At 36.4% G+C, this 26,710-nt stretch overlaps 1 protein-coding gene across 9 annotated transcripts in view; it reads right to left on the bottom strand.

Annotated features, from left to right (window-relative positions):
- Positions 1–26,710, bottom strand: part of CNOT2 (CCR4-NOT transcription complex subunit 2) — a 129,633-nt gene that overhangs the window by 77,864 nt on the left and 25,059 nt on the right. For 4 of the 9 annotated variants that reach the window (XM_040233453.1, XM_040233457.1, XM_040233458.1 and 1 more), the window contains exon 2: positions 7,282–7,424. In XM_040233453.1, coding sequence (XP_040089387.1) covers positions 7,282–7,329 — 48 coding nt within the window. In that variant the 5' untranslated portion in view covers positions 7,330–7,424. Of the gene's footprint in view, positions 1–3,169; positions 3,235–7,281; positions 7,425–26,710 lie in introns of all 9 variants that reach the window. The other 5 variants (XM_040233461.1, XM_040233459.1, XM_040233455.1 and 2 more) reach the window with 4 other exon arrangements.

The following is a 26,710-nucleotide window of genomic DNA, read 5'->3' as shown; positions in this document are numbered from 1 at the left end:
AATGAAACCATAAAATAAACAAAATAAAAAGACAACCTAGGGGCTGGAAGAAAATATTTGCAAATGATGCAACCAACAAGGGCTTAATTTCCAAAATATTCAAACAACTCATACAATTCAACAACAAAACAATCCAATCAAAAAACGGGCAAAAGAACTAAACAGACATTTCTCCAAAGAAGACATACAGATGGGCCATAGGCACATGAAAAGATGCTCAACATCACCAATTATCACAATAAGGTACTGTCTCACTCCAGTCAGAATGGCAATCGTTAAAAAGCCTACCAATAAATGATAGGGATTCCCTGATGGTTCAGTGGTAAAGAATCTGCCTGCCAATGCAGGAGACATAGGTTCAATCCTTGATTTGGAAAGATCCCACATGTGGCAGAACAACTAAGCCCATGAGCCAGAACTATTGAGCCGACACGTTGCAACTACTGAAGCCTACGGGCCCTAGAACCTGTGCTCCACAACAAGAGAAGCCATCACAATGAGAAGCCCACAACTGCAACTAGAGAGTAGCTACATTCACCCCAGCCTAGCCTAAGACCCAAGAAAAACCCTGCAGCAACAAAGACCTAGCACACCCATAAATGAATAAAAGTGTGTGTGTGTGTGTGTGTGTATATATATATATATGTATATATATACATATGCGTGTGTGTATATATATATTTATATACATATAAAAGAGTCTGCAAACTCTAAAAACAAAAATAATAAATGCTGAAGAGGGTGCAGAGAAAAGGGAACCAACCCTCTCACACTGTTGGTTAAAATATAAATTGGTATACTCACTATGGAAAACACTGTAGAGGTTCCTCAAAAAAACTAAAACTAGAGTTGCCATATGATCCAGGAATCCTCCTCCTGGGCATATACCCAGACAAAACTGCAATTCAAAAAGATACATGCACCCCCATGTTCACAGCAGCACTATTTACAATAACCAAGACATGGAAACATCTATCCATCAACAGATAAATGGATAAAGATGGGGTACATATACATAAAGGAATACTAATCAGCCATTAAAAAAAGGATGAAATAACACTATTTGCAGCAACACGGATGCAACTAGAGATTATCATACTAAATAAATCAGAAAGAGCAAGACAAACACTACAAGGTATTACTTATACATGGAATCTAAAATATGACACAAATGAACCTATCCATGAAACAGAATCACAGATACACAGATACAGAGAACAGATGGTGGTTGCCAAGGTGGAAGGGAGGAGGAGAGGGATGGAAAGGGAAGTTGGAATTGGTAGATGTAAGCTTTTATATACAGAATGGATAAATAAGATCCTACTGTACAGCACAGAGAACTATATTCAATATCCTACAATAAACCATAATTAAAAAGAATATTTTAAAAAAGAATGTATATATGTATAAATGAATCACTTTGTTGTTCAGCAATAATTAACACAACATTGTAAATCAACTGTATTTATACTTCAGTTTAAAAAAGGTAACTGCTTCTATATTTTCTCTGATTGACAGAAATATCTACATTAATGTTTTACTTTGCTATTTAATCATGAACATATTCCATATTCATGATTGGGGCAAATCACTTCAACGTAAAATGTATTTCTGAAAGAGAACACAATTCTTTCCTATGCAAAAACCTAGAACTAAATTCCCAAAGAAACACCACAGTGAACACATGGGGATGCTGCCAGGTATTTTAAATCTTCTTGGGAAACAAGGCAGTATCTGTCAGATACCATATGAACTATGTAAGTGTTTAGACCTAGTTATTTAATGAAACTTTTAACATTTCTGTTGGCCAAGGGGCACTGTGAAAAAATTACTAAGATACCATGGGTTCCATAAAACCACATATCTTAATGAAACTTGCCTTTTGGAAAGCAAATTTCACCTCATTTGATGATTTCATAAGATGAATAAAAGAGTATCAGAATATACACATTCAAAGAAAGAGCAACACTGTTAGCATCATGTAATAAGCCAACCAATAAGGAACTTGGGAATTCAGTGGATGTCTTTGGTTGGCCAGAGGAAGAAAGGGAGCCATAAATGACAAATCAATGTCAAACATTTATTTTAAACCAATATTTAGGTCATGGAGTCAAAATAACTTTTGTGGCTGTTAATGTGATCATGAAATGAACAGAAGCATTGCATTTTAAATGCAACTTTGAAAGCAATCTCATTTTGGCAGGAATTATGTAACTGCAAATTAAGAGAACTTAATAGTCATGCAATTTGAGGTTTTTTTACTCCCCGTCCTTCATCTGTGGCTACAGCCGTTAGTTTCCAAGATTTTCAAGAGCAATGAACTGTGAACCAGTTCACTGGCTTCAGGTATTTTATTTATTTTTGAATGAATTCCTTCCTTAGCTCACTCTTGCTCACCTCAACCCGATGCTAAAGAGCAACAATGACTGAAACCTTCATCCTTCTGCTCTATGCACTATATCTATTCTGACAATTCTTTGCTAAGTATATTCATTTTTAAAAAATTCTTTTTCATTTTAAGTGTTCTTTATATTATGTATCTGTAACATTAACATTATCAGATTCTAAAATGCTTTGATGCTAGTGCTGTTTTCCATCCTATAAGAAGTTATCAAGAAAAGATTATAAGCTACTAGATGGCTCTAAGACACCATCCATTGTAAGATGCATCCTGATAGCAGAAAGACAAAAATTTCCAATACTGTGTTATAACTTACAATAAAGGAAATAGAGTACACCACTGCTCATTTACATTTTCACTGCAGTAAATAAAAAGAAAAATATTAATTTGTATTCATTATTGTACAATACTCTTGTATACTGAATGGAAGCTCACCTACTAGATGCATTTGTATGTGCACCATCAACTGTTAAATAATTAGGTAACTTGTGTTTTAAATGCTTTCCTTATGCAGAATTGTCAGATATCTGAAATGCTGGTCTGAACTGTCAGATAGGTGTTGAGTGTTTTCATAATATCTGGGAAACTGTTTATGGTTTTGAGGTGGGCTGGAAATTTATTATTTTCTATTCAAAATAACAGAATATAGGGTACCACTTCCTAAAAGACTGACACACAATAAAGATGCACCTGTATACTTAACTATGTATGTAACAAAAATATACAAACGAAAAGGATGAAACAAAATTCAAGCTAGTAAGTACTTACGGGGAAGGAGGCAAGTTGAAGGGTGGGGCATGGCAACATCTACATTAGGTACAATATGCAAGCTGCTGAAATATGTATATTTGTTAAAAACGATAACAAATCATATTTGCACCTATAGAATTACTAGAAAAAAAAGACACACTAAATCGTTAACAGTGAAATTACAAACTTTTACGTTCTATAGCTCTGTAATTAAAAAATAATAAAACGGAAATAAAATATTTAATGGAAAGGGAAGAGAGGAGGAACCAGTAATACAATCACTGCCATCGTTTGCTCTCTGACATGACATATTTCTCAAAGTTAATGTGGTATTTTAGATTATGAGGTATTCTTAAGGGACATACAGACTGGGATGCATTAGATCTAGTTTATAGATAATATACATTGAACTAGCCAACATATGACATGATCACTAAGCTCAAATTTAAAAAAAGTAATATCCTAAAAATACTGGAGATATATATATATATGTAGCATTTCCCTCAGCACACTGTGTAATTTCTGTTAACTTCTTTCTTTGTTTAATTTTATTACAACAATATGCCTTTGAACACCTATTATGTAACTGAAACCATTTGGTACTGGCAGTACCAAAATATCAATAAATATGGCTCCAGTTTTCAAGAAGCTTAATATACAGAAACACTGTCCAATACAACTTTCTATAATAATGGAAAAGTTCTATATCTGCACTGTTCAATATGGTAGCCATTAATACCATGCAACTATTGAACATTTGCAGCATGGCTGACATGACTAAGAATTTAAATTATTTTATTTTATTTACATGAATTTAACCAGTCCATTCTGAAGGAGATCAACCCTGGGATTTCTTTGGAAGGAATGATGCTAAAGCTGAAACTCCAGTACTTTGGCCGCCTCATGCAGAGTTGACTCACTGGAAAAGACTCTGATGCTGGGAGGGATTGGGGGCAGGAGAAGAAGGGGACGACAGAGGATGAGATGGCTGGATGGCATCACAGACTCGATGGACGTGAATCTGAGTGAACTCCGGGAGTTGGTGACGGACAGAGAGGCCTGGCGTGCTGCGATTCATGGGGTGGCAAAAAGTCGGACACAACTGAGCAACTGAACTGAACTGAACTGTAATACCACTTATGGGGTTAGTACCTATGGTATTGGGCAGCATGGGGCTACAGCAAGACAAGGAAAAAAATAAACCTAACTTCAGTTTGTCACGGTACACACTAAACTAGAAATAGATACAAAGGTTATGAAAGCAAGGGAAAGGAATGCTGAAGGCCATCACTTTGAATGGCTTCTGAAAGTACTGATGGAAGAAAAGGCATCACACGAAGAGGAACCCAAACAAGTAAAGGCATACATGTAAAAGTGCACTGCAGGGAGATTTAAAAGTAGTTTTATATTACTCATGGAAAAACTCACTATAAACAGAGAAGACAATGGAAATAAAGGCATGTGGGATCACAATGTACAAAGATTATATGTAAAGTTTAGGAGCTCATCTTTATTGTATTAGAAAGGGGAATAGGCACTGGTAAGTAAACCTGGTAATTAGTATGATTAGATCTGTGCTCATAGTTGGAATAAATTATGTAAATTAGAGGAAGATAAATTCTAGCCAAAAATTGGAGTTACATTTCCTTGGAAAAAGCTTGACAATTCTTCTAAGAATAAACTGTAAACCATTTACATGATTAAATTGTCCTGTCTGTACAGCAGTCTGTCCATCTAAGTAAACTTCAAATACTCTATTCAAACTTTAGTAAGAAATAAAACACAAAAAGTAGATAGCAGTAGAAAAATCAATACTTCAACCAACGCCCATTTGAAAGTCACTAAGTTTTAGCACAAAGCTGAGGAAATGCACCTTCCCAAATGAGTTCCTAAGTCTTTAATCAAGTCCACAACGAAATAAGAATTGGCAAAGTATTATCCTTTTTATTAAATTCTGGAACATAAGCTTATTATTATCAGAATGCTTAAATATCACTATAAGACATCAACTGCATTCCAAAAATAAAAGGCCTCAAAGATAAATTAAAACAAGTAAGATATAATAGGTATAAACATGAATACAAAGAAATCCTACCTTACCCATGAAAAACAACAAATAAAATTCCACAAACATGGAATTTAAAAAAATCCAAATCATTTCATCTCAGCATACATATACAGACTCTAAGTCCTGCCAATACAGTAGTAATTTATCTACTATTCCTTTGAATTTCCCATATGTAATTAGTATATCATCATAATTATCAGACCAGAATTTATATTTCTATACATGTACTTTTCAGAAAAGGCTTTTAAAAATAAAACAATTTTACAATAGAAATTTAAACAACTGTTTCCAAGAATATTCCAACATGCATTGACTGTCACTAAGTAAAAAGAAAAGGAAAAATATTTTCAGGCAGAAAAACCCTAACTAAAAATGAATTTTCTGATAAGCTAAAAAGCCTGGATTATTTATAATAATGTGACTGAAACAGTGTGGACAATTTTTTTTAGAGCAGAATAAACAGAAACTAGGACATCTCTTCATGTATAAAATATAATCTGATTTTATTCTTACATGTAAAATTTGGAATTCTCTATTAATATAATTTCATAAAGTAAATTAATCACACTGTGTGATGATACAAAACTTCTATACTTACATTTTACAAACTGGATTATGAATACTGAAAAGCTACATAATCTAGTATTATGATATTCTTAAAAAAAAAAAAACCAGCATAAACTATCAAAATACAGAACAACCCAAGTAGTGTAACCAATGAAATCTTTTATGAGTCAAGGTAGTTGGAAGTGGTTGTGAGGTAGGAGGAGTCACAGCTAGTGTAATTAATGAACAAAGGCCATGCTGATCAAGTCTATAAGAGCAATTCAGGGCAGAAAAGGTTACAGGGAGAACTGCTTCTGCCTAGCCATCGCTTACTCTGGCTTATTAAATTGTAAAAATCTGGCAAGAAACTTCAGACTAAAACTGGGGCAAATTCTAGAAAGGTTAAATATGACTCTATTTTTCATTATGTATAGGACCTAAGTCTTGTGTTCAAAGAAAGGTTCTTTGTTATTTCACCATGAATTTTCTCCACTGTTCACTTTTCCAATCTGAGGGAAGAAAATACTAACCAGACTAAAATTAATGATTAGAAAGATAAATGGCTAGTTAACAAAGCTGCTATTATCACACTAGTTGCCTTCACAGCCTGCAGAGAATAACACCTGGTGGTAAGGAGCAGAGGGAGATTGGATATGTATTTGTGAAAGAAGGCTAAAGCTTATTCCTACTTGAGTTATGAACTATTGCTTATTCTGAATCACTACTTAATTTGACATTAAATTATTAGCAAGTTAATAAAACATTTTCTTTGAGAAAATTAAATTCAAATGTTATGGGTTTTTAAAAAGTCACTATTTAATAGTACTGTCTTTAAAATTCACTTTCTTTTAAAAGCTCAGAAAGAAACAGGAATATTACATTTCAACTATCCTTTCAGCATCCTTACATATTTAGTAGAGGATGGATATTATTAACTATGTAAATAGAGAGCAAGAATTCAGTATTTTAAGGAAAACAATCTAATGATAATAGATAAGCTAATTCAATACAATTTGAGTGTCAGAGTACCCTGATCTCTATTTCTTTTATACTCTGTGTCTACATCTCTGTGATGCTATAGTACCCTGAATATAGTCCAAAACTTCAGGCTTAGTCTTACAGGAAGAATATGTGTAAAGGCAATCAACATTTTATGGAATACTAACTCTGAATCCAACCATGAAGTCATAAATTGTGTATTAGATAATCTAAGTTCTGACATATATATACACACCAGGAAATTTATGCTGACGCTAAAAGAACATATACATATTTATTATATAAATATATGTACATCATTTGTAATAATATACATTTATTATAAGCATGGTTTAGTCTGAAAAATGTCCCCAACTATTTCAACTGTCTAAACCAACATGCATATTCTTAAAATTATAACTCCAATTTTTCAAACTCAGGTGTATCCAACCTGCTGATTCCAATTAAATACAACATATTAAGCAGTTCATGTAACTATATAACCAACAGAAAATAAGAAAAAAAAAATTGATCTTACCTGGTAGTTTCTTTTCTCAGATAATGTATGTCCATCAGTCCTCACCATAGAGTCGTGTCCTTTCCTCACAGTACTGGAGGCAATCAAATAGAACTGTCACTCAAGGGTCGTGTCACAGGAAGGACCGCCCACCAGTTCTCCCTCTAGAGTGGAATTATCCAAAAGCCGTCATAATTACTAACATGTAAACATATGAACAGCAGCAAAAATATCCAATACGATACATAGAAAACAAAATCAAAAGTACTTTAAATATTCTAATTGATCTTCCTCTTAACCGTCTAGGAAGGGCTGGACTGGCAGACATACTCTTATTTGAGACAGAAGTTATTAAATATGAAAACCTTTTCCTTTGCAATTAAAACTGTCCGCCAGACCACACACATAGGAAGAAAGTTATAATGAATAAAAATGGAGTGGACAAATAAATGCAGCCCTGAACTAACATTTTTTCTTTTAAGTAAACATTCTCCTGTTAATCTTAGAAATGTTCAGTTAATTCAGATCCAGTCATTTAATTTCAAATTCCTCTCCTCCAAATGCTTATTTATATAGCTGCTATTTATTCAGTTTATGAGGTTTATTCCTATGTCATAGGATGTGAATACATCATATAATCTTAGAATTGTAAACAGATGCAATAGTCCATTAAAATTTACCCCAATGAAGAATAGCAACAAACTGTCAACTTTCTGGAGGCCTTGGTCCTTCAGTCCTCCAATTTCATGCATGCTCTAACAATTTGCTTTTTTACATTAGGGCAAAAAATTAACAGAGCTTATTTCTTAACCTGGCTAGAGATAAACAAGTCCAAAAATGACTAAGCACTGTAAACCTCAGACATATTAAAAGAAAAAAAAAAAATCACTGAGGCAGAACTACTAATTGCCAGATATGCTAACTCAAAAATGTAAATTGAATATGAAAGACCAAAAGTTCAAAAGCGGTATCTACAAAGCATTTGTAAACAGCTGTTTTCAAAACACAAGTTTTACTTTTACCTAACTTTTAGTAAAACGTTTAGTGCTTGCAATGTGGGGCACCTGGGTTCGAGCCCTGGATTGGGAAGATCCCCTGGAGAAGGAAATGGCAACCCACTCCAGTACTTTTGCCTGGAAAATTCCATGGATGGAGGAGCCTCGTAGGCTACTGTCCATGAGATTGCAAGGAGTAGGACACAACTGAGCGACTTCTTTCACTTTCCCAAGTAGCATACATACAAAAGTCACAACAGTTGCTAACCACTAAAAATTATAATCAAATTTAAGGCAATTACTTAATGTCAGACAAAATTCACTTTGGAAGAGGATGATAAAAACATCTAACTTAAATCCACAAGAAGTGTGAATCAATTTTATTAAAACCAATAAACATGCATATACACACACATATGGATTACCCCTAAAAAGCAATCTAGTAAGAAGAGCAGAATATTTTTCAAGGAAAACATTAAAATTAGTATCATTGGGTTTACGTTTTAAAAAGAATTCAAGTAGTAAAAACCTCTTCGCCACCTCCCATTTTATGTTTGGTAACAAGTTGCTGCTGCTAAGTCACTTCAGTCGTGTCCAACTCTGTGCGACCCCATAAACGGCAGCCCACCAGGCAACCCCGTCCCTGGGATTCTCCAGGCAAGAACACTGGAGTGGGTTGCCATTTCCTTCTCCAGTGCATGAAAGTGAAGTCGCTCAGTCGTGTCCAACTCTTAGCGACCCCATGGACTGCAGCCTACCAGGCTCCTCCGTCCATAGGATTTTCCAGGCAAGAGTACTGGAGTGGAGTGCCATTGCCAGAATTCTCCTCAGTAACAAGTTAGTGGGTGCTTAACTGTGACCATCTTACATTGTAAATGTTTTGCTAAAATACTTCAAAGATGCCTGGCTCTATGGCAAAAATGTAACTGTGCATTACCAAATTTATATGTACTACTGGAATTAAACATCTCTTTTAAAAGTAACAAAGGAGAAAAGTCTTTTAAAGAATAAGTATATTTATCACTATAAATATAATCCTAGCAAGGAACTGGACTATTCATGAAGAAAAATGATCTAATGAATTGGAGGGTCAAGAACAGTGTAAGTGACATATATTCAACTTCAATTTAAACATTCATGACAGTCACAAAATGAGAAGAAAAGTATTTATTATGCATCACACATCCCCAAAACAACATTAACCCTGTTTCAATGTATTTTATAATATTAATAGACTGAAACAGCACTTGCCTCATTAACATATTCATGACAACTTTGAATTCAGTGAACATTAAGTGTAAAATTTCAGTTTTTTTCTTAGGAAATAAGCATGTTTTCCTTCTTAAATAAGTTTAAAAATAAGTTGATGCACTACCTTGCATTTGTACTAGTTTAATAAAAGATATGTCAGAAATCTAAAGTCAGGCCAAGGCTATCCCATTTTCAACAGCATAACGTTATACATATAAAAGAAATGATTAGGACTTTTTCTATTAAATAATATTATAATTAAAAATAAAAGTTAATATTTAATCTGTACATTCACCAGATAAAAGAAAAATACTAACTTTGGAGTACTATGGATTAGTACAAAAGGAAAACTTGTTTCTTTTGTTTCCCCAGTGTGGGTAATGTGAAGTATTTCATGGCTTAGGGTTTCAAACAGCCACTATAGGCACACCTCCAAGAACTGCAGGTTCGGTTCCAGATCACAGCAATAAAGCAAATATCACAGTGAAGCAAGTCATGCAAATTTTTCAGTTCCCCAATGCACTTAAGTATTTGTTTATACTATACTGCAGCCTATTAAGTGTACAACAGCATTATGTCTTAAAAAACAACAAGATACATCCCTTAACCTAAAAAAAAATTATTGGTAAAAAATATTAACCATCTCTGGAGCCTCCAGTGAGTCACCATCTTTTTGAAATACTAACATCAAAGATCACCGATCACAGATCACCAAAACAAATACAAGAATGAGAAAGTCTGAAATAATCTGAGAATTCCAAAATTAGATAAAGACATAAAGTGAGCACATGTTGTAAAAACACCACGAACACTTGTTTGATGCAGGATTACCACAAACCTTCAATTTGTTAAAACACAATAGAATTAAGCACAATAAAACGAAGTGCAGTTGTTAGGGGAACCACTACCAAAACTACTCACCCTGGCCAGACATGCGAGTAACCACTTAACAACAGGAGGTTTTGGTAAGGAGCACAGAACTAACAAGCTACCACCAATTGGAATAATATGGGAGAAAGAAGACACCATTCCACATGTCCCATCAACCTCTCAGATTCCTCCCTGGCTGAGTGACACACGTGCCACCAGGAAGGACCCTGAGTCAGAATGATTGGCCAGAGACAACCCTGAAACTAATCCCATTTCCATAAGAGCCAAGACTGCAAGCCACGTGGCAGAGCAGTCCTCCTGGGTTCCCTAACTATGCTACTCTTACCTGGACACCCCTTCCCAGTAAAGTCTCTTGCGTCAGCACATGTGTCTCCTCCGACAATTCACTTCTGAGGGTTAGACAAGAGCCCACTCTTGGGGCCTGGAAGGGGTCCCCCCTCCTGCAACACAATGAGACAATAAGTGTGCCTGAGTATGTCCTAACCAGTATAGGAATCAATATTCTATATGGAACAATAACTAAGGATCATTATCTTTTTTTAGTAAACAAAGGAAAAAAGAAATGAAGATACTCCATTTTCTTCTAGGTAAACAGATAACATCTGTCAAAATTATCTTATATTAAACTAACATTTGTCACCACTATCTTATATTAAATAAAAATGCTCAGTAATAGACTGTGTTGATGCTCATATTAGGAATGGAAGGACAGTGAATAGATAAAAGAAAGCGTGAACAGATATGTGAGACAGAGAATATGTGAAAGGAAGTAAACGTGAGAAAGAACATGTACCATAGGTGCCTAAATTTACTGAAGTTTATGCACTGTTTCGCCAGTAAATTTTAGAAAGTCATAAAAGACAAATATTTATAAAACTAAAATGAAGTTTTCTTTATAGAAAATGTGATGCCAAGACAGAAAAACAAACTGTATTTACCTTTCTACCTTAAATAACTAAAACACTAGGAAAAAATATATCAAACAATGATTTTCAGAAACTGAACATCATCTCAGGCAGAGATCAAGAGAAAAAACCAAGTGAAGTAAAGCTTTACTGCCTATAGAGTTATGAAGCTGAAACACAGGGAGGGGGTTAGGGGCTGGAACCCAATCTGAGCCCCAAGAGTCTCTACGAGTTAAGGGAAAAAAAGAGTTGAGTTAGGGGAACCACCAAAACAGAATTTCCAGGGCAAATGGAGAGAAGGAAGCTGCAGACAAAGGGCTCCAAAGGTCTAGAGAGAGATTCTCCTCAACATCTTTGCTAAATCTGTGCATGCATGTGAAAAAAGTTGTTGAGTCTGAAGAAAAAGTCTGAAAAGGAGTAGTCAGAATAATCCCCTCAAACGCATGTTCCCATCAACCAGTTAAAGGCACTCTGTCATGTCTGACTTTTTGCAGCCCCATGGACTGAAGCCGGCCAGCCTCTCTTGTCCATGGAATACTCCAGGCCAGAAGAGTGGAGTGGGTAGCTTATCCCTTCTCCAGGGGATCCTCACACCCAGGAATCAAACCCGGGTCTCCCGCATTGCAGGCGGATTCTTTACCTTCTGTGCTACCAGGGAAGCCCCTCCCATCAACCAGATAGACCTTTTAACACAGGGGGTACTGAATAGAGTTCAAAAAATAATGAAATTTCAGTAATGAAACCAAAAGAGCTTTAAACCAAAGAATGTTCTTGACCAGCACTAACACAGCTTAAAACCAAGCCACAAAAAGATCAAAACAATTCTAAATAACATTATACCCCAAAATAAAGTTGAAAAATATTTAAAATAATACAACATCAGCATTAAATAATGTAAAATTAAATGTTTGGCATCCGGTCAGAAACACTAGTCATGCAAAGAAGCAGGAAATACAATCCACAAGGTGAAATATAAAAATGGAAAAAAAAAAAACACCAACAGTGATACAGATGATAGAATCAGTGGACAAGGAGGTTAAAAGGTATTATACACGTATTCTATGCTGCTGCTGCTGTTGCTAAGTTGCTTCAGTCGTGTCCGACTCTGTGCAACCCCACAGATGGCAGCCCACCAGGCTCCTCCATTCCTGGGATTCCCCAGGCAAGAACACTGGAGTGGGTTGCCATTTCCTTCTCCAATGCATGAAAGTGAAAGGTGAAAGTGAAGTCGCTCAGTCGTGTCTGACTCTTAGCGACCCCATGGACTGCAGCCCACCAGGCTCCTCCATCCATGGGATTTTCCAGGCAAGAGTACTGGAGTGGGGTGCCATTGCCTTCTTCGAGATGTATTCTATACATTCAAGCAAATAAAGAAAACTATGAACATAATAACAGAAATGCAAAGTATCAAACTGTATCACGCTCTTGGTGGTGGCAGTTAACATGAGTCTACACATGTGAAAAATACCACAGAATAATGAAAACATGAAAAGGTGGACACATGAAGAAAATGGTGTAGTGAGCTAATCTGCGTATCTAGTCAGCTATATTGACTTCTGGTTTTCATAATTAATGTACTATAGTTATATATGATGATATCACTGGAAGAAGACAGGTAATGGGCATCTGTACTAATTTAGCATCTTATGAATTTATAATTATTTGAAAGTCCAAAGATTCTTTAAAGGCCCAAGCTGATCATTTCAGAGATAAAAATTTAATATCTATAACTAAACATGCATTGGAATTCTTCTGGAGTAAAAAACATCTTAATGAACTTGAAAAGAAAGGCTTAATGAACTTGAAGATACAGCAACAGAAAAAAATCAAAATTAAACATAGTGAGAAAAGAGGCTGGGCCGGGGTGGGGAGTGGGGGGCGGAAGGAACCATGGGACAATGAACTGTGAGTTAATATCAAGTGTGGCAGTGAACTGCTGAGCAACATCACAGGGTCTAAAATTAATGTAACAGTATCCCAGAAAGAGTACAAGAGCAAGAAGGACATTAAAAACAAATTTAAAAAAACAAACGCCAAATTCTTCCTAATTTCATGAGAACTATAAACTCATAGATCCAGTAACTTCAACTTTGGTTCTAAGGAGAACCAAAAAACAATATTATCATTTGAGAGTCAAACTACTGAAAAACAATAATAAGGAAATCATAAAGCAGTCAGAAGGAGAAAAAAAGAATATACATAGAGAAACAGAGACATAAATGATGGGCAACATGTCATCGGAAACAAGAGGAGAAAAATTAACTTTTTTTTGGATGGGGTGGGGTGAGGCTTGTAAGATCTCAGTTCCCAGATCAGGAGGGACTGAACCCACGCCATGGCAGTAAAAGCCCAGAACCCTAACCTCTAGGTCATTAGGGAATTCCTCTCAACATTCTTAAACTACAGAAAGAAAAGAGGAAAATAAAACATTCAACCAAGAACTATACATCTATCTAAAATACCTTTCAAAAATGAAAACAAATACAGTCACTATGGAAGCATTTGGCAGTTTCTGTTTTTTGGTTTTTTTTTATAAAGTTAAACATACACTTAACATATATATAGCCCAGCAATTGTGCCCCTGGGTATTTATCAAAGTGTGCTGAAAATTAATGCTCATACCAACCTACGTGTGAATGTTTATACCAAGAAAGGTGTCCTCCAGTGTGTGCGCTTAGTTGCTCAGTCTTGTCCGACTCTTTGCAACCCCATGGACTGCAGCCCACCAGGCTCCTCTGTCCATGGAGATGCTCCAGGCAAGAATACTGGAGTGGGTTGTCATGCCCGCCTCTAGGGGATCTCCCCAACCCAGGGATAGAACCCAGGTCTCCTGCATTACAGGCAGATTCTTTACCATCTGAACCACAAGGGAAGGGATAAATAAAACGGTATATTTATACAACAGAATTCTATTTAACAATTTTCAAAAAGCTATTAATTCATGCAACATGGATGAATATTAAAAGTACTTCCTAAGAGAAAGAATTCAGACCAAAAAGGGCATATAGTGTTTCCATTCATATGACATTCTCGAAAGGCAAAGCTATAGAGACAGACAATAGATCAAAGGTTGCCAGGGAACTGGAGAAGGGTGGATGAGTGACTGAGTACAGAGGAGACAAAGAGGGAACTTGCATGTCCTGAAATCCATAGAACTTAACCACATGAAGAGTAAAGCTGAATGTATGCAAATTTAAAAAATCAACCAGGAGTCTAGAAACACAAAACTGGCCAAAGAGTAACTGTATTACAAATGTTTGGCATATCCACACTAAGAGGGTATGGGAAATGGTGCTGACCTTAATAACTTTGGTAGACAGTATTCTGACTGGAAACTGTAGCAGAAAAAGAACTGTATATGAACACTGTGTTCTAGGTGGTAAAGTGATTCCTTACAAGGCTACAGATTAGTAGTAATGCTGAAACAACTAACTGTACCTGTCTACTGAAGACAAGCAATCAGTAAAATAGATGGTGGCTGGTGGGAGCCAGATTTTCCACTTCAGGGAAGTTACAGGTAAGCAAGGAGGAACAGTTAAAACAAACTATGTAGTACTGGAACAGAGTCAGAGATACTGGTACAGAGTCAGAGATACTGCTACCAATTGGTTCTCAACCATGAAACATTTTAAATAAGGTAATCATTCAGATTATTAGAGACGGATCATTTTACTGGAATGTTGTATGTTGCTTGAAAATAAGTCTGTAAAATGCTACATATATCAAGCTTGATAAAGTAATATTTAAAAGATTTGTAAGCAATGTAAACAAAGCTGATTTTCTAAAGCCTCCATATTGTACTAAATATTTCCAAATAACTAGTTGAATAAGGATTTCCAATCATTTTAACAGACTGATAACAGAATTAAATTTCAAAAATGCAAAGCATGTAATACATATATCACTAGGGTCTACTATGCAGTAACTTCTATCATATTCAAGATACTTTTAGAATAAAGTTACTGAATATACCAGTAGAAATGATAAACATTTTATGCCTTAACTCCATTAAAAACCCTTAAAATAGATTTAGTCATGCTATCTGCTTAAATTTGACAAGAAACCAGTAAAAGGGAAACTACAAACCAAATCTTACATAAGAAAAAAAAGAAAGCAGGCTTATTCATCCTACGCCTTTCCCTAATATGAGGCTAACAAAAATTAAGCAAACTGAAACCTGATTTTTATTTCAAAAAATGATTTCTCAAAACAAGAAATCGGTTAATCAGTGGTAAAATTTCTAGAAAATTTACTTTATTAGAGAGGAGAAATAATCATTAACTTTATTCTCCATAAAGTTCTATATATCATTATCATACAAAAATATTATACCTTGAATAGAACAAGAACCAGACAATCTGAATTCTAGTTAGTATTAGCCTGACCAATCTCCTCTCTGTCTTCAGTTTCCTAGTCTGTAAAATAAAGTGATCAATTTACATGAATTTTTTTAAATGTGTGCAGCTCCAATGTTCTGTGTCAAAGCAATCCATTTAGGAAAGTGGACAATTACAGTTGATTTTTTCCCATATTTTTTTCCTCTCACTTTATTTCTCAGTAGTACATTATAACACTGCCCAAACATTTTGGAGGTTGGGAATGATATCTAAAAGATTTTAACTTGGTAGTTATTACCACACTCAACTAAGCTACAATGTGAATTTGCTCAGGTTAAAAGAGTTGAACTTGTTCAGTTCAGTTCAGTTCAGTTGCTCAGTCGTGTCCGACTCTTTCGACCCCATGAATCGCAGCATGCCAGGCCTCCCTGTCCATCACCAACTCCCGGAGTTCACTCAGATTCACGTCCATCGAGTCAGTGATGCCATCCAGCCATCTCATCCTCGGTCGTCCCTTCTTCCTCCTGCCCCCAATCCCTCCCAGCATCAGTCTTTTCCAATGAGTCAACTCTTCACATGAGGTGGCCAAAGTATTGGAGTTTCAGCTTTAGCATCATTCCTTCCAAAGAAATACCAGGGCTGATCTCCTTGCAGTCCAACAGACTCTCAAGAGTCTTCTAAAACAGCACAGTTCAAAAGCATCAATTCTTCAGCACTCAACTTTCTTCACAGTCCAACTCTCACATCCATACATGACTGCTGGAAAAACCATAGCCTTGACTAGAACTTGCTGCTGCTGCTGCTGCTGCTGCTGCTAAGTCGCTTCAAGTCGTGTCCAACTCTGTGCGACCCCAGGCAGGTTTTATTTTCTGTTATAGAGAATATTTATATTCCAGATAAGGTATTAATTAGAACACATTACCAGATGTAACCAATTTCACTGAAGCTCAACAAAAGCTGAAGCAAATACACACAGCTGTTATTTTTTAAATCTTAGGTTTCTCAAATTCCAGAACTGTTTCAAAGAAACGTTTTCTTGTTAGTAGGTAGGCTGTACTTACAAAGATTTTATAAACTATTTTCTGACCTAATTTTTGGTTCGATCATATAGACAAATGTTTTCAAAATTTTGAATTGATGACTTATGTTATATACAAGAAATGTGGGCAGACAAAATAAAAATAAACTCAGGAATTTCTGTTTCGTACCAAACTTAGTTTGGGAAAATGTCACGTTAACTAAAAATAGTTTTTCTGAATGTTTCAATAATACAGGTTTCATGGGTCTATGATTAACATGCAAAGTGAAAAGTCACCAAATTCACCAACAAAGAAAAACAAAATAAATCATTATTTATAAATAATAACCATTCTTTTAGAGCTTCCCTGGTTGGCTCAGAGGTTAAAGCGTCTGCCTCCAATGCGGGAGAGCTGGGTACGATCCCTGGGTTGGGAAGATCCCCTGGAGAAGGAAATGGCAACCCACTCCAGTATTCTTGCCTGGAGAATCCTATGGACAGAGGAGCCTGGTGGGCTACAGTCCATGGGGTTGCAAAGAGTCGGACACAATAATCTGCTTACTCCTGGTTGTCGTAATTTAATGCTTTATAACTTAATTTTGCGTGTCTTCTATTTTCTCCATTGGTACCATTCCTGACACACTACTTCTATAGTACCTGTATAGTTATGTCACAAATATTTCAAGGAGGTTTTAGGCACCGGACACATGTGCTGTGTGTGCTTAGTCACTTAGTCATGCCCGACTCTTGCAACCCCGTGGACTGTAGCCTGCCAGGGTCCTCTGTCCCTGGTGATTCTCTCCAGGCAAGAGTACTGAAGTGGGTTGCCATACCCTCCTCCAGGGGATCTTCGCAAGCCAGGGATGGAAAAGTTAAAAAATCAACAGTCTAAAGGCCCAGCATCTCAAGCCAGAAAGTATCTACTACCAAGTCTTAAAAGTTCCAAATAAAATGAAATACAATACAGTCCTACTGAATGTAAATGACAATAGTACAATAATTTCTGAACCACAGGCTTTCAAATTAAATGCTCATTTGTTTTAGTCTTAAATGAAATTGGGGCCCAAAATTAAAGCAATCAGGGGGTCTTCCTCTGCCTGAAACTTACATATATGTTTAGATAAGTTGCTTAACCTCTGTGTGATTCAATTACTTCATATTAAGGTAGTAATATGGTTTCCCTAGTGGCTCAGAGGTTAAAGCGTATGCCTCCAATGGAGGAGACCTGGGTTTAATCCCTGGGTTGGGAAGATCCCCTGGAGAAGGAAATGGCAACCCACTCCAGTACTCTTGCCTGGAGAATCCCATGGACGGAGGGGCCTGGTGGGCTACAGTCCAAGGGGTGGCAAAGAGTTGGACACAACTGAGCGACTTCACTCACTCACTCACTCATCTACAAAGTCTAGCTCATGAGTAAGATCAAAAAGTTTGAAATTAAGTTTATAATACAAAAACCTCATTTCAGTAAATAGCTGTTTAGGCAACCCACTCCAGTACTCTTGCCTGGAGAATCCCATGGAGGGAGGAGCCTGGTAGGCTACAGTCCATGGGGTCGCAAAGAGTCAGACACGACTGAGCGACTTCACTTCACTACACTACTAGATCAGACTACCAGATGCATTTAACAACCTGAATGTGTAAATGGCCAAACTATTAGTACTTACTAATTTTCTGTGAAGAACTGAAGCATTGGAAAAGACACCAATGCTGGGAAAGACTGAAGGCAGAAGAAGGGGACGACAGAAGATAAGGTGGTTGGATGGTATCACTGATTCAACAGACATGAGTTTGAGCAAACTCCGAGAAATAGTGAAGGACAGGGAAGCCAGGCCTGCTGCAGTCCATGGGGTCGCAGAGTTGGAAACAACTCAGCAACTGAACAACAACAATTTTCTGCAAGTTTATAGCTAAAGAAAGTTATTAGAATTAATGAAATGTTTTTGTACCATTCATTGCAGTTAGTTACAAATCCACAAACGTTTCCAAGGAGGAAGCAGCTACCACCAAAGCAGTCCCTCTAAAATAAGACCAAGTAATATTAGTCTCAGGACCTCTATGGTGGTCCAGGAGTTAAGATTCCACACTTCTAATGCAGGGGGGCACAGGCTCAATCCCTGGTGGGGGAACTAAAATCCCACATGCCACATGGTACAGCCAAAAAATTGGAAAAAAAAAACAAAAAAAAAAACCAACCTAGTTTCACAGTTTACTACAAGGGACTTACTAGTTCTATTGATTCAACAAGGAAATTTGTGTAAGTTATAATCTGTAAGTCAAATTCTTTAGAATATATAAAAGCTCCTTTCTTAATATTCTCCCTTGCAAAATGGCTGTACATTCAACAAATAATTTTATTTTATACCAGCAACTGAATATAGCACATGGGACCAGAAATCTGAAAACTGCAACTTTAACACTAACAATTTTTATAGGTAATACATACATATTTTTCTCATAATTTATATAAGCTGTTCATTCTGATAGGGTGATATTAAAAACTAATTCATATCAACTATTTAGACTTAATTACCAAATTCATAACAATTAAGCTCATCAAATTACCTCATTAAGATGCTGTTCTTAACATAAATCTAGAAAGCCAGTTATATATTAAAGCATGTATTTGAAAGCTCAAAACTAATTTTTTCCAGGTTTCATAAGAATATTAAAACAAAGCTTAAGTAGAAAGCAGAAAGAATAATCACAGCTCTCCATTTAAAGATAACATAGTCAGTGAACATTAACTAATAGATATTCTGCCAACTCATCAAAGTTATTTTTTGTAAAACACAAAGCAGCAGCTACTGGTCCACTACTTTTTGCATGAAATACAAGGGAATAGCCACAGATGCTCTAAAAGGCACTGGTACATGACTGTCTAGGGCACTAACACAGACAAGAAGAGACAACAGGCCTATTTATACAGGAGAGAAACAGGCTGAAGGATTTACACTGTTTTTAATCACAGAATGCACATGAGAATCACCTAGGGTTTTGGGGGGTTTTCTGTTATTGCTGTTTTTTAAAAAATATTGATATACCCTTGCCCCTATCTTTGGAACCTGGTCATCAGTTTTTTGTTTTTGTTTTTTTTTTTTTAAGTGCTCCAGATGATTCTAATGTATAGCCAGGGTTAAGACTTTATAGCAGAGTGAAATTCAAAAATGTTTTCACCTCAGTGTAAATACTAAGCAAAAAGAAACATTATATATATTAAGAGTAAAGTATAAGAGCACTTTACATTTCCTATGCATGCCAATGCACCATTTCCTTGCCTCTTACTCTACCTCTGAGAAATAATGGTGGGCCTAGAAGATTAATTTTTAAACTGCTTTTTAAAAGCACAAGATTTCTTTTGTTAAAATACATACAATGCAAGTGCAGAAGGAAATAATCAGAAGTAGATGAAAAATTCCAGTAAAACATCATTACGAGAAATTTCTAAAAAAAGTTCTTCTAATATAGTCAATCAGTTCAGTTCAGTTCAGCCGCTCAGTCGTGTCCAACTCTTTGCAACCCCATGAACCGCAGCACGCCAGGCCTCCCTGTCCTTCACCAACTCCCGGAGTCCACCCAAACCCATGTTCATTGTGTCGGTGATGCCATCCAACCATCTCATCCTCTGTCGTCCCCTTCTCCTCCTGCCCGCAATCTTTCCCAGCATCAAGGTCTTTTCAAATGAGTCAGCTCTTCGCATAGAGTGGCCAAAGTATTGGAGAGAAATATGTCCACTATCTTAACATTTCTTCCTAGAAATGCAATATTAAGTATCATTTGTGAGGCATGAGGTACTGTGCACTTCAACTCTCAAAATAATTCTATAAGGTAGATATTACTGTCTACCTTTTTTACAGATGAGAAAAAACCTCTGACAATAAGAAAATTACACCAGGTCAACAGGTAGTTAAGTAAGCTGGATAAGTGCCATAATTTGAGCTCATGTTCACTTGACGTGAATCCAGTCTTTACATATCTATGTATGTATATACACACAAAGCTATAAGTGAACGTGAAAGCTGCTCAACTGTGTCCAACTCTTTGCGACCCCATGGACTATACGGTGCATGGAATTCTCCAGACCAGAATACTGTCATGTGTAGCCTTTCCCTTCTCCAGGGGATCTTCCCAACCCAGGGTTCGAACCGAGGTTTCCTGCATTTCAGAGGGATTCTTTATCAGCTGAGCCACAAGGGAAGCCCCAAAGACATAAACATACACGTATATATCTCATATTAATTACAGTTTCATGAAGAAAAGGTGCTGTTTCGTGAAATGTAACTGGTATGATGGATATCATATAAATATCATAGATACAACATATATCTATCATACCAATTATGGTTTCAAGAAAAATGAAATCATTTTGGGCAATTCCAGCTGTCAAAAGTTCTACTCAAGTCTCACTATGATTCTAGAAGAAGGAAATCAGCAACAGGATGACAAGTGACAGACATTAATCAGTTGGAGTTTCAAAGTTCTAGAATCAGGAAATAAAGTACCCACAATATCCTTTCAGACACAGCTTCAGACAACTAAGAGAAAAAACAGGCACTACGTCACAAGGCAAACTGCTGAATTGTTTTGTTAAGTTTTAAAGCTAGATTACTATTGTCAATCTATGCTTTTGTGTCAACCTGTTTACACAGAAATTAGTAAATTCAATGTACCTTATCTTCATACAATTCTCTAAAGAAGCATCAAAATTCCTTAAGAAGTCCACTTTCTACGCCTTTCTGAATTTCTGCAAATGCTTTCTACCTTTTAAATTGTCTCTCTATAGCAGACACTCCTGGGTGACTCCTTAACAGTCCTCCCTGTGATTGCCACAGTTGTTCAGTGGTTCAACCTTACCTACATGACTTAAAGGGACATTCTGATTGGTCTAAGTTAATATGATAATACAATGCCCCCTCCCAGCCCCATTCAGTAAATGATTTATGTAAGGGCATTAGAACCAACTCTGGCCAGTGAAATACAAGGAGAAATCTAATTGTAGGGTTTTAGGAAAGGAGAGGGGGACAGCCTCCTTTGTTCCCCTGAAAGTTATTATCAGGCTATCACATTTAGAACTACTTACTGTAACCATCTTTCAACCACAATGAGAGCTACCTTGGGGAATTCTCTGGCAATCCAGTAGTTAAGACTCTGCCTTCACTGCCAAGGGACTGAGTTCAATCCTTGATCAGGGAACTAAGACCCCACAAGTTGTGGGTAGTGTGGTCAGAACCAACCAATCAACCCTATAGTGAGCTAGCTTAAACAGAATCTCACATTTTAATAATGGCAGAATTGAAAGATGAAAAGAATTTTGCTCAGGAATTAACCCCAACTTGCAAACGGCCAATATTCCAAATATGGGAGAAAATACACTTTATGCAGTTGAACCAAAATCTTCCTAAACCTTGAGGCTTATCCACACTTAATCCTTCAGTAATTTTTAAATCATTTTATGTAAAGTCTTTCCAATGCATCCACGCTATTTTTCCAGAGCATATACACAAATAGCTTAAACAACAGTTCTTTCTACCTCATTATTTCATTAGCTTATACTTAAGCTAAAAGTTGCATTAACACTGGCATAAAAACAGCTGATTCTTAGCATATACCTAGCCCAGTAGGGCAAACGGTACATAAGTAAGTTAGAATGGTTCTTTAGCTCTAAGTGTTCAGAACACTCTAGACTATAGGAATTGAAAGCAATGGTTTAAGAGCATGTCAGTTAAGTGGAATTTTGTTAAGGACACGTGTCACAAACACATTTCTGTATATGACTGATTATGTATTTAACAAAAAATATATTCTTTTTCTATGTGAAGTGGGGGATGGGGTGGGGAGGCAACTAAGAAATCGTACCAAAAAAGAAAAGAAAAAACGTGGACAAATGTTTCCAGGTGAGAAAATGGAAGTAAACCTAGAATCAAGAAGTGTGAGTATGAATCTATTTAGTCTCAACTCCAGCCAAGTGGCACTGCAGTAAGAGAACAGAAACTATAAAAAACCTTTACAACCTTTAGGTGTTCTACTGCTAATGAATTAAAAATGACAAAATCCTACAATTCAAAAAGTTCAGGTAATACAGACAAGATGTATTATTTGCTTAATCTGCATAACAGCCAAATTCATTTTATCATATCAAGGCTAACTATAGCAGTGTTCCATTGACAAAAAAATATTTGTTTTCTCTTTTAAGAAATATTAGCTGGACAAATTATTTCAAGTAGAAATTTATCAGAGATTCTGGAACAATTATTCAGTATTAAAACAGCCAAATACTCTGGATATTAATAATCACGTTATTTTCTACTTCCTAGCAAAAATATTTAACAAGCCTTACTATATCCCAAGACTTCCCTAGTAGCTCAGCTGGTAAAGAATCCACCTGCAATGCAGGAGACCTGGGTTCAATCCCTGGGTTGGGAAGATCCCCTGGAGAAGGGAACGGGTACCCACTCCGATGTTCTGGCCTGGAGAATTCCATGGACAGAGGAGCCTGGCAAGCTACAGTTTCATGGGGTCTCAAAGAGTCAGACATGACTAAGTGACTTTCACTCACTATACCCCAGGTAGTATATGGAGGTTTCAATTAGAAATCCCCATATGAAGGACTTCACTGTGGTCTAGTAGTTAAGAATCTGCCTGCCAAAGCAGGGGACACAGTCCGATTCTTGGTTTGGAAAGATCCCACACACTGCAGGGCAACTAGCCCCATATGCTCTAGAGTCTGCTGCTGCTGCTGCTGCTAAGTCGCTTCAGTCGTGTCCAACTCTGTGCAACCCCATAGACCGCAGCCCACCAGGCTCCCCAGTCCCTGGGATTCTCCAGGCAAGAACACTGGAGTGGGTTGCCATTTCCTTCTCCAATGCATGAAAGTGAAAAGGGAAAGGACCCTCAGCGACCCCAGGGACTGCAGCATACCAGGCTCCTCCATCCATGGGATTTTCCAGGCAAGAGTACTGGAGTGGGGTGCCATTGCACCTCTAAATAAATAAATTTTTAAAAACAAAAAAAGAAAGAAAAGAAGGACCATAAGAAGCACAGAACTAGAGAATTTATTTCTGGAATAAAAACTCCGATTTGTACAGATCTTGGAGTCAGAAACTATGTTTCCAAATTATTCTCCATAGAATTATAAAGCAATGAACAACACAAAGTTACAAATGGCAATAACATCCACATCTTTAACAGTAATATTCATTCATTAAGAAAAGCACTTAATATTTATTTATGTTCACCTAAGTTGAACACGACTGAAGCGACTTAGCAACAGCAGCAGCACACTAAATCAAGTGTCTTGGCAGACTAATAAGAGCAGGAGATTTTAATATGGATTTTAAAAATATTTAGTTTGTTGGAAATTCCCTGGCAGTCCAGTGGTTAGGACTCAGTGCTTTCACTGCTGTGGCCCAGGTTCAACTCCTATAACTAAGAGCCTACAAGCTGTGCACTACAGCAAAAGTAATAATAATAATAATTAATTAATTTAAAAATTTAATGCAGAGTTTGTTGATCAAACACAGTGGGTATGAAACTGGATGGGAAAAAGTTACATCTTTATTCTACTAATCTCTAATTGATATTTAGCATATCTTTAATTAAAAATAAAAGCAATAATCATCAAAAAGACCACAAACAAGAAGTGCTGGCAAGAATGTGGAGAAAAGAGAATCCTTGTACTCTGTTGGTGGGAATGTAAATTTGACAGCCACTGTGAAAAACAGTATGAAATTTCCTCAAAAAAACTAAAAAGAGAACTACCAATGATCTACCAATTCCACTCTTGGGTATTTATCCGAAGAAAATGAAAACACTAATGTGCACTGAAACATGCACGTCCATGTTTACAGCAGCGTTACTTACAAGAGCCGAAATAAGCAGGCAACAAAAGCGCCCACCAGCAGATGACTGGATAGAGATGCAGTGGCGTGTGTATATACAACACGGTGCTACTCAGCCATAAGAAAGGATGAAATTTTGCCACTGGAAATAACATGAATGATAAACCTGGAGGGTATTAAACTTATTGAAGTAAGTCAGAGGAAGACAAATGCTGTATCTTATCACTTATTCTGGAACCTAAAAATAAAGGAATGAATACAGCAATACAGAAAAAGACACAGAGAAGAAACTAGTGGTTACCAAGCAACTCTATGGCAAGAGAGAAGGGTGGAACAAGAAAAGGACAGGGAATTAGAAGGTACAAACTACTACATATAAAAAACTACAAGGATATACTGTATAGCTCAGGAAATATAAGCATTATTTCAAATTTAAATGAAGTACAATCTATAAAAATTTAGAATTACTATGCTATATAACTGAAACTAATCTTATAAATCAATTACACCCCAATTTTTTTTAAATGTAAAAAAAAACGGTAAGTAGCAAGCCATTGTGGGACTATCTACAGCTGTGATTTTTTTACCATTAGAAAATACAGATATTTTCAAAACACTTCAGCTGCTTCAAGTCTCAAATTCTCCTTTATGTGCCTTACTAGTGTAAAAATTACTCTACACCATTGGACACTGTTGATATGCACATCACTGAATCTACTTTTTAAAAGTAAATTTTTTAAAATTTTGTTTTAAAGTTTTATTTAAAAATCATATTCTAACTGGTGTCCTCACCAGCATGTATATTTAATTTTGCACAATTAAAATACTACTTTAAGGGTCCACATGTGTCAAAGGCATTCACGGCCCAAATAAAGGATAAGAACGCCTGGGAGAGAATTTCAGAGCAAGAATAAGACTTTCCAGAGGATAACAAAGCATAGCAATTTAAGAACAAGAAAAAGCCTCAGAGCATATTTAGTTGAAACTCCTTGTTTCAGAGATAAAGAAATTGTGGTCTGGTGACAGCATCCCTGTTCAAGGTCACACACAACTAATTACTGACAGAGCCAGAGAAAACAAAATCCACTGTTTTCTGGCTTAGGATTCAAGGCTAAAATTAACCTTGAGGTGACTTGGCTATAACAAAGCAAGACAGGGCAAAGACGACTCTGCAAATACATGCCAAAAAGTTATTAGAAAAAGAGAGAAATTATACAGAAAGATGAGCTGGTTTGCAAAAGAAAAGGATTGGTCGAGGTGTGAAAGCATTTTGAAGATAAATTCTACTACAGGGCATGCCAAGACAAACGTTGAAGAAGACAAGTAAGAAAACAAAAAGGTGACACCCTCTTTGCACAGAATGCATAGGCATAGTTTAAATACCTAAATATTCCAAACGTTATTAAAATATATCATCTCTCCCACTTTTCCTGAAACATATACTTCTTGGTCGTTTTTCCCACTTTATACAGTGACACAAGCAAAGTGAAATTTTTACTTTCCTCCTTATCTATGATAATAAGTAAAATAGCATAAGCACAACAGCAAAAATCAAATAACAGTTAGTATCCATATCAAGGAAACAACAGAAAGAAGGTAGTTGCTACTACTCAATTCTAGCTAAATGCTACCAAGAAAAGAACTGTCACCTTAGAATTCTAGATGGAACAAAAGTATCCCTCAAAAAATGAAGGTGAAATACATCTTCACAGGGAAGAAAAAAAGACAAGATTATAAGACAACTTGTTCTAAAAACAGGAAGTTTCTTTGTGCAAACGTAAATAATGAAGCTTAGAATTTCTTGAATGAAAAACAACAAAAATGCCATATATGTGGCAATGTAAAATCGACCAGGAGATGGCAAACTTTTCTGTAAAGGCCCAGCCTAATGATAACAGCAGGTTAAGAAGCAACAGTTAGAACCTGACACAGAACAATACGCTGGTTCAAAATTAGGAAACGAGTACGTCAAGGCTGCATATAGTCACCCTGCTTATTTAACTTATATGCAGAATACATCATGCAAAATGTCAGGCTGGATGAAGCACAAGCTGGAATCAAGATTGCTGGGAGAAATATCAATAAGGTCAGATATGCAGATTATACCACTCTTATGGCAGAAAGACTTCCCTGGTGGCGCAGATGGTAAAGCATCTGCCTACAATGCGGGAGACCCAGGTTCAATCCCTGGGTTGGGAAGATCCCCTGGAGAAGGAAA

Source organism: Oryx dammah, unplaced genomic scaffold (assembly GCF_014754425.2).
Source record: "Oryx dammah isolate SB20612 unplaced genomic scaffold, SCBI_Odam_1.1 HiC_scaffold_29, whole genome shotgun sequence".
In the NCBI taxonomy this organism is placed as follows: Eukaryota; Metazoa; Chordata; class Mammalia; order Artiodactyla; family Bovidae; genus Oryx; species Oryx dammah.
This window is presented reverse-complemented; position numbering and strand designations above follow the sequence as displayed.